Source organism: Centruroides vittatus, unplaced genomic scaffold, assembly GCF_030686945.1.
Source record: "Centruroides vittatus isolate TY-2023 unplaced genomic scaffold, ASM3068694v2 contig_341, whole genome shotgun sequence".
NCBI classification, from domain to species: domain Eukaryota; kingdom Metazoa; phylum Arthropoda; class Arachnida; order Scorpiones; family Buthidae; genus Centruroides; species Centruroides vittatus.
Genome location: NW_027122166.1, coordinates 1948037 through 1956553, shown reverse-complemented (window position 1 = coordinate 1956553; position 8517 = coordinate 1948037). Strand labels below are relative to the sequence as shown.

At 32.0% G+C, this 8517-nt stretch overlaps 1 protein-coding gene across 1 annotated transcript; it reads right to left on the bottom strand.

Annotated features, from left to right (window-relative positions):
- Positions 1 to 2154: 2154 nt before the first annotated feature.
- myo (myoglianin) lies at positions 2155 to 8514 on the bottom strand. Its single transcript, XM_067268894.1, has 4 exons — positions 7313 to 8514; positions 5258 to 5451; positions 4092 to 4274; positions 2155 to 3796 (listed from the first exon to the last, which is right to left on the bottom strand). Exons 1-4 carry the CDS (start codon positions 7833 to 7835, stop codon positions 3413 to 3415), a joined length of 1284 nt encoding a protein of 427 aa, XP_067124995.1. The 5' UTR covers positions 7836 to 8514; the 3' UTR covers positions 2155 to 3412.
- Positions 8515 to 8517: the final 3 nt, after the last annotated feature.

Sequence of the window (8517 nt, the reverse complement as noted above, 5' to 3'; positions counted from 1 at the left end):
AACTATAAATCAATATCAATTAAAGAAGAATTATCCTCTAATTAATTCATTATTAACTTATAATATAGAAGAAAACCATACTTTATTTATTTTTGCTATTCCTAATGCTAGAATTTATTGTATAATGGCCTTAATATCAGAATTTTTAATGGACTTTTATTTAAAAAAATATATTAATTTAGTCAATTTTGACCTTAATAACACGTCAATAACATTAAAATCGTTCAAAAATCGAATATTGATATATCAATAATATATTATCAAGTAATCGAAGTTTACAGTTAAAGCAGAAGTTAAAAATAGAAATGAAAAAGTATCCCAGATATTTCGATCTGTTTTAATTAATCTGCAAGTTACGAGAGAAGGAAAGGTTTTTCTGATAATTTGAATCGTCACATAAATTAATTTAGATTTAATTATTAAAATTAATGATGTTATTCGCGTTAATATGAAAGTCAAGGCTATTAGTGGGTAGATATTGGACCCTTTGAACACAGTTTTTCCAGTCAAAGGTTAGCAACTATCTAAGCGAGATGAAACGAAATCAACACGATACGTTTTTATTTTATTTTTCAGTTTTCTAAGATTTCTGTTTAATTTAATTACTCATTTAACTTAGCCTATATTAGTCTTTGCTCGTTGCGTAACGTACAGGAGAAAAAAAGAAACACTTTTCTTTTTCAATTTCATGCTTACAGTCTATCACATTTTAAATTCGGAAATTAATTAAAACAAAATTTTCAAACTGTTAAAAATACAAGAAAAAATTACACGGACAATTTAAATAAATATTTTTAAAATATAATATTATTTAGAATAAAATGATAAACTATAATAGAAAGAAGGCATTCGTGTTTTGGATTAAAATATTAATTACTGTTTCGTCCAACAGATGGCAATATGTTACTTTAATACTTAAGACCGATGTTATTTTAATATAATTTTTTATTGGTGTTAGAAATATTTAAACTCGTTCAAAAATCGCGTAAAAATCATTTGCATTGTTATTTATAATTGTTTATAATTTTAATTTAAATATGAGGAAAAATAGTATTTACATACGAAAGTTTTATATTAAGTACTATTAGAACTTTAAAATACATAGAAGTTGTTAACACTTACTATACATTAATATATAGGAATAGGACTTATAAAAGTGTTGAAGTGTTAAATAAATTTTAAAACCAATATATATATATATTAATGCACTAGCTCACTATTTGCTATATAGAATGCTTATTATAATTGTATATTAATATGATAATGTTATAATTTCATTATATTATTAGTATACATTTATAATTATAATTCATACAAAATTGAATTATAACTCCATGTTTGATGTCATCTCGGTTTACATTATTTAAAGCATTACTCAATTTGTTATATTTATTTAATGTGCCACTAAAAGATATATTGAAAAGAATTATAAATATAATTATAAACATTATATTTCTGTATAAATTGATTGCTTTAAATATTGAAAGTTATAACGGCTTGCTCAGAATTTACGTCAAATTAATAGTAAAAATATGTTTGTGTAATAAATAAGTATATTAAAAATTATACATACGTGTGTATTTCATATACATGTAAATACTGTATATGCATATATTAATTAATATTATAATATATGTATATAGAACTGTATTTTATGTATATCTATTTATATATTGTATACATAAATTTTACAGTATACAAAATATATTCAGTTTTAATGTTTTTTTCTTATTTAAATATTAAGTGCATAACTGAATTTTATAGGATTAAATATATCAGTTTCGTACATTAAGCGGATAATTATATAATAAATAAGTTATGAAACGTATTAATAAATTTAATAAATGCTAAATTTTAATACTGAAATTCATCTACAGATGGCAGCAACGACAGATACGGTTATTCTCAATTATTGGCTAGCTCATGCGTTAAAACTCTTTTGTTTAATTTCCATCACATCCGTTTAGAGAGGATAATAATTAATGATATTTTTCCTTTGGTTAATTAATAATGCATCAGATGTTTGGAGGCAGAGAATTGTGGCAAACACCTGGCAGATACAGTCAGGTAAAGAGAATAGGAACATCTGGAAAAGCGTTAGACAGCCTTACATAAATAGTAAAATGGTAAATTTTAGCGAATCAACAAAGGAAAAAAAATCTCAAAAGACACTTTGTCAGTTGTTTTATTTCTCACTAAACATTACATGTATCTCAAGCACAATTATGAATATCCTTAGGATAAAGTTTTGATTAATGCGGGTACTGCAGATGCATTAAAAATGTATTTTTATCTTTAGAAATTTAGAAATGAAAAACCTCATAGGTTCAATTAGAAAAGAGAAAAGATTCTGGGATTTATGTATCACCAACAAATATCATGTGGTTGTGCGTTCATATATAAATATATATATATATATTTTATTTATTTATTTATTTATTATATATATATATATTGTTATCTCACACTCTCTCTAATCGCATTCATCAGAATTATGATATACATTACTTACATATATACGTTAAACGCATACATACACATACATACATACATACATACTCTCACATAAACATACATTTCTTGGAATAATGGCTGCTGGCAGTGTACAAGTCTAAATCAATACATTTACTCGATGTATTAACAACAATTCTATTGTTTAGAACAATCGACTTCTAAAATTACATGATTGGTGAATAAATTTCTGGTGTAGCAAAATCTTTTCTTAAAGCTACTTAAAACGTGATATACACTGCTTTACAAAAGTACAAAACTCGAGTCTTTTTAACACGACTTTAGCTAAATATAATAATCAAGATACAGTTAAAATTATCACAGTCGTCCATCATTCTCCATGACAGTTTACAAACTGAACATTTGTATAATTTTAAATGAAGCAATATGAGATCATACCTTTCCACTGCATTTTGTGATTTTAAATAAATCACAAAAAAATATTCACTAACCAAGATATCATACGAAAGTCTATCTTGTTTCATTTTGTTTGTTTAAAAAATATACAGACCGAACCGTTTCTCTGTTGGAATACAAACACGCCATATAACTAAACGTGCAATAAGTTACATTCTACAACTACAGTCCCGTGCATTCTTTGGTGGTAATCCACTTGTACAGTTCCTTTCTGGGAACCGTACAATTGCGGAAATAGTCAGCTAACACAGCTTTTAATGTAAAATCGAGACGAAATAGTCTACGGCATCTCTTTCGTATAATCAGATGGTGATTTGCGTTTCAGTTTCCAGTGGCACTTCCTATATAGAAGATAAAATCTAATCAATCTTTATCAGAAATAAATTAGTCAACTTTGATCGACGGTGGTAACACAGATTGTTGACAATCTTTCCGTCGATCGATCCTTAAGGTAAGAGCAATTTCATTGCTATTGGCCATTACTTTACGAACATCCACACCTATCAACTACCATTCCAGGTAGCATGCCATAAATTATGTTATACTCTTCGTCGAAATAAAGCATAGAAATAGGTGACATTTTTCGGGGGGCACAACACGGTCCCGCCGAACCTTGAGGGTTAGCTTGTTGCACCAGATGAGTATGTGGATACTTTTGTAGAAACACGTAAGGACATTCTCCACTGCAATAGTTAGCTTCGTAACGTTTCGGAGCTATAATCCAATCCCATCCGAATTCTTCGAAGTCTACTGTCAGCGGGTAACGACAGCATCGCACTTCGTTCGAATTCTCTTCACAGTTTAACCCTATCATACGTTTTGTGCGGCGACGGCGCTGCTTGTCTATTTTCATTTCGATAAATGGTCTCTGCAAGAAAATACGTACAAATTATTATTCATTTCAAATTCGCTTTCTCACATCTACACAAGCATATGTTCAACCAACAGAACTTGGTTAATTCCGAAAAAACGTTCTCTTTATTCTAAATCTAAGTCAAAAACTAACAGAACCAATTTAGGAAGATTCCATTTTGCCGAAAATAAATGTTTCCGCAATCATTATTAATTAAAGATAAACTTTCTCAACATCAACGACTGATTTAACTCATCAGCCAAAACTATTCCTAGAATAAACTAATTATCACTTAAGATAATGTTCTTACCCATGCTTCTTCACCTTCTCTCGGTTCCGTAACAGCTAATTCACGTCCTTCGCTGTCGTACGAACGAATAGCAAAACCTAAATTGTCCTTCGGATGTCTCAGCCATCTAGATACAATTTTTCTGACGTCGATTGTTGCCCAGCCTCCGTGTGTCAATTTTGTGTCCACTTTCTTTGCTTTAACCTACAGAAAAAAATTGTTATTTTAATCATTTTGCAATTGAGCAATTTTTAACAGTCCTTATAAAATTATTTAGGTTATAAATTTCATAAAATACAACGATGTTTTGTCAAATTTATAAAGTCAACCTTACTACTGTTTATATAATTATTGAATTTATATCTTTTAACTCATCGCCTTCTGATATAAAGAGCCAATCATTAATGGAACGAAATCTTATCTTTAAAAGATATTTTAAGTTTTAGAAAACCATTCAATAACTTTAACTACAGCTGAAATTTGAACGCTAAAAACACTTAAAAGCAATCATTTTTATTATAATTTTTAAAATTCGTATCCGTAAATAAATTCTCGATAAGAAAATTAGGATTTCTAATAATGTTGTGGACTCATGTCTGGCAATTACGAATGCAGACACGCAATACGTGACAAAAGTTAATATCGAGTAAAGTAGTACAAGGCATGCTTCAGACGGGCGGGCACCACTTCGTGATTATGTAATTGTGGATCGTTACAGATACACACGCATTGAATGCTATCATCAATTGGATTATTTAAAGACCTGTGTTTCTGTCGAAAGTAAATTGATATTCCAGCCAGTTAATATTTTAAACGCGATTTCAGATACGACAGGACCAAACTTAAACATTTATCCTAAAATATCTCAATTAATAATCCTTATTTATTTAGAAAAATAGCCGTTAAATGCACTTAGTGTGTGCGCATAGAAAATATTTTTTCTAAATGTCTACAATTTAATAATAATAAAATGTTTTACAAATATGTTTAGTATAAACAATTTATCAATATGGATTATCTGTGTATATCTTGGGTGCAAAGTAAGGGCAAAGACTACATCGATAAATGCGACTTGTATGAAGTAGGAAAAGCTATATATACTGTATATATATATAGGAAAATTGAATGTGTGATAATTTTGTCAAAAGCCTGGGATTAAATGATATCCATAGGGCCAGTGAACTTACATGTAATAAAGATGGTGAAGTCTCGCCTCTCATCACCTGATAAACCACTATCCAGGCAATAGAATCGAGCGAGGACGGGGTCGGACGTATATACAACCATAAGTGGGCTCCGGTCACGTGCGAGTTGATCACGTTAGCCGAGAACTTAAAGTACTGATAGCGATAGTCGGCCGGAAAATTCCATTTAATCGAAGCTGAAAAATAAAGCATCAATTTATATTAGGTTAATAAATATTGGTATTTATATTAAGAGATACGAAATTTCTTGGCTTCCCGAGAGCTAAGTATTTATTATTAGCTTTCGCACAATAATTTTTATCGTTGAAGGTTACTGATAAACAATCTGGTTTTCGACCGAGAGATGACCCTAATTCATTTTGTTGGCTTTTCGTCTTCTTGATATAGGCTATGTCGGTTGATGTCCTTCTCCAAAATATCTGTCCAAATTAAATATATGTTTATAGAAGAATATCTAATCATTTATTTTACCGCAGTAGCCGTAAAATTGTAAATTAACATGTATTATTCCCACATTTTGACACAGTCTTAGGTGCAGGAAGTTTACTACCTGATTTGTCTATCTGACGATCAAAAAGTGAAAGGTACTTGGAGACAACAATACGTGTACAAAACATAGTGACTGTGATCAAAGAAACCCTTCTACTAAAGTGACCTTTCCCACACCCTCTACACGCAGTAGGCAAGAAAGTGCTCCACTTTCAGGGGTAAACATCTATACAGAATAAGAGTAAGTCTTTCTTTCCCCAATGGCATTCGGCTTTTGTCTGCTGACCGTAGGGTGCGCAACCTATGCCGGGAGAGCGGGGTCAACCAGCCACAAGTGCGTCCTACTACCGGATGGAGTAAGGTTTTTCCGTACACCAAGGTTTATAGTATGTACACCACCCATCAGTTAACTACTGACAGACGTTTTGTTCAGCTATGAGAAAAGTGTGGCGGGAACAGCATTCGTTCTTTACCCTTTCATACCATTTCCTCCGCTCAAAGAATCACTTTTCCTCTCTATCGTTTCATTGAGTTATATCAGCTTATACTAGAAAGGACTCATAAAAAACGAGAATGACGTTGAGCAAGTTCTTTTCTTATGCGAATAAGTTCTACTAAATAAAATTCGCGATAAGGATCGAAATTATTCTTCACTAATTAAACATCATTTTAAAAACAATTGAAATAATCATATCTTGCAATGCTGTGAGCTTGTTATAATCACAATACTTTCTATCAATTTTAATGATTGAATATTACTCTGAAAGAAAATCTCTCCCTGTGCATTAATAACTAATGTCCCAGAAAAAAAATTATTGATTGACGCATATTATTACTGATTTTATATGGTGTAATCCCCAGGGTGCAAAAGTGGCCCCCGTCCCTCACAACTTACTCATACGGTATAAATAAAAAAAAAAAAAAAAAAAGGAAAGTGGCCATTTAACAATCGAGAAAAATGCACAATTGAATGTGTTTTTAGAAAATAAAAGGGATAGGAATTTTTATTGTTCTAAATATTCGATCTGTAGTTGTTTGTGAAATGATATTTTTGATTTAATTTCCATTCATCAAGATGCATGTGTCATCTTCTCGCGAGTTTGTCACACAAAGACCACTTTCCGCTTTATGGCTGGCAGAGTAAAGCAGCAGCTGGGAGATGTGAGGCCTCTGCGTACGGGAAACGTTGCCAACCATCTAGGGAATTTGCGGAATGGATGGGGGTGGGATAGATACTATTCGTGTGAATGATCTACGGTGAATGTGACATCGAAAGTTGCATCAACCTGTCCGTTTTTAAAACGCTTTAAAATGTTTGTCACTTTTTTCTCCAACATTACAAATTTTCCTCATCACGTAGAACATACGAAAAAGTATGCTATTGTTTTGAATGATTTATATATCTATTTATTAACATAGTACTGCGTATTGAATAATTTTCAATAATAAAAGCATATTATTATTAATTTTCGTAATCTCAAAAGCTTTAATTGAAAAAAATGATTACTCTAATACTTATAGAAGAAAATAAAATCAATTAACACTTACGACTTTGACCGAAACTAATAAGTTTTTCAGCAGTGACATGATAATCATCTACTTCCTCCTCAAACTGAGGTCCAGGCATGAAAGGTTCTCCGGGAGCATCTTTTTGCATATCGTACTGATCGAGTAATTGGTGAAGAGGTGGAATTTTCGGCACTGCCTTTCCGGAGATGTTGGGAGGATGACGAAGACCGAGTTTACTAAGGATCTCAGATTTAATTGCGTCTATCCTTAGTGCTTTCATGTCATCGTGCATTAAACAACGTGAACAATTGCGTGTCATTTGTACTTCCTGGTCTTCTGTTCTGTTGTCGTGTTCTTCCGATTTGAAAGTATTAACCACGTCGTCTAATTTCCAAGAACCATTGTTATGTCTGTCCCATTCGTCAACAAAGTCTTTGATGGCATCTTCTAATCGTTCCCCATATAATGCTCCATCAACAGTAATTCGTCCGCTGGTGTGTATGCACGCTAACATTGAAACCAAAGTAATTAAGCAAACATAAGTTGTCCAAGTAGGGGCCATGCTGGCTGCGGTTATGCAGCTGACGGATGGCGGGGTACTGCTGGGTGAAAGCGACAAGTGTAGCACTGCTACTCTTCCCCGTTTTTATAACGGTGTTCGCTGCATTTTTGGAAAAGGCACGCCTTTCGTCGATTGGCATAGAACACTCGACCTACCAGGGACTTGGATGTCGTCCCAGCTGGCCAGCAGACCAATGAGTGAGTTGCTGGGTGCAGGAAACCCTAGCAAACGGTTCGCTGGTCGGCAATGCATCGAGTTGGGTCCTAATATGACACGAGCATTTTAAGTGTACAGTTATTTTATCAGTTTGATTATATGTGTAATAAGGATTGATCGTTCCCGCCTTACAATCTCTTCAAAAATCACCCTTTAATAAACGAATGATGAAAACAATTCTAAATTCTCCCTTTTAAAAGATAAATTAGTTAATCGTGTCTCGAAGCGAAGGCCGTTTCTATTGGGTTAATTTTTCTATTCAATATAAACTTTGACCAATTATTCTTAGGTTTAAAAGTGAATCAAATATGGTTAATAAAGGGTTAAGGAAAGACGTCAAAGGTGCTGTAACATATTAAGACTTTAATATCAAGTTCACCACGTTTAATAATAAGGAAGTGTATTTCACTCAAAAACCCATTTAAAACTCTAACATTTCTTTAGTTCAATACGCAGGGCAAAATTC

Bases quoted from the DNA above. Each gene is read 5' to 3' on its own strand.
- myo (XM_067268894.1), bottom strand. From the start codon at position 7,835: ATGGCCCCTACTTGGACAACTTATGTTTGCTTAATTACTTTGGTTTCA. The intron at 5,452-7,312 runs GTAAGTGTTAAT...TTTATTTTTCAG, and splicing joins TATTAGTTTCGGTCAAAGTC to CTTCGATTAAATGGAATTTT. The intron at 3,797-4,091 runs GTAAGAACATTA...ATTTTCTTGCAG, and splicing joins GAGAAGGTGAAGAAGCATGG to AGACCATTTATCGAAATGAA.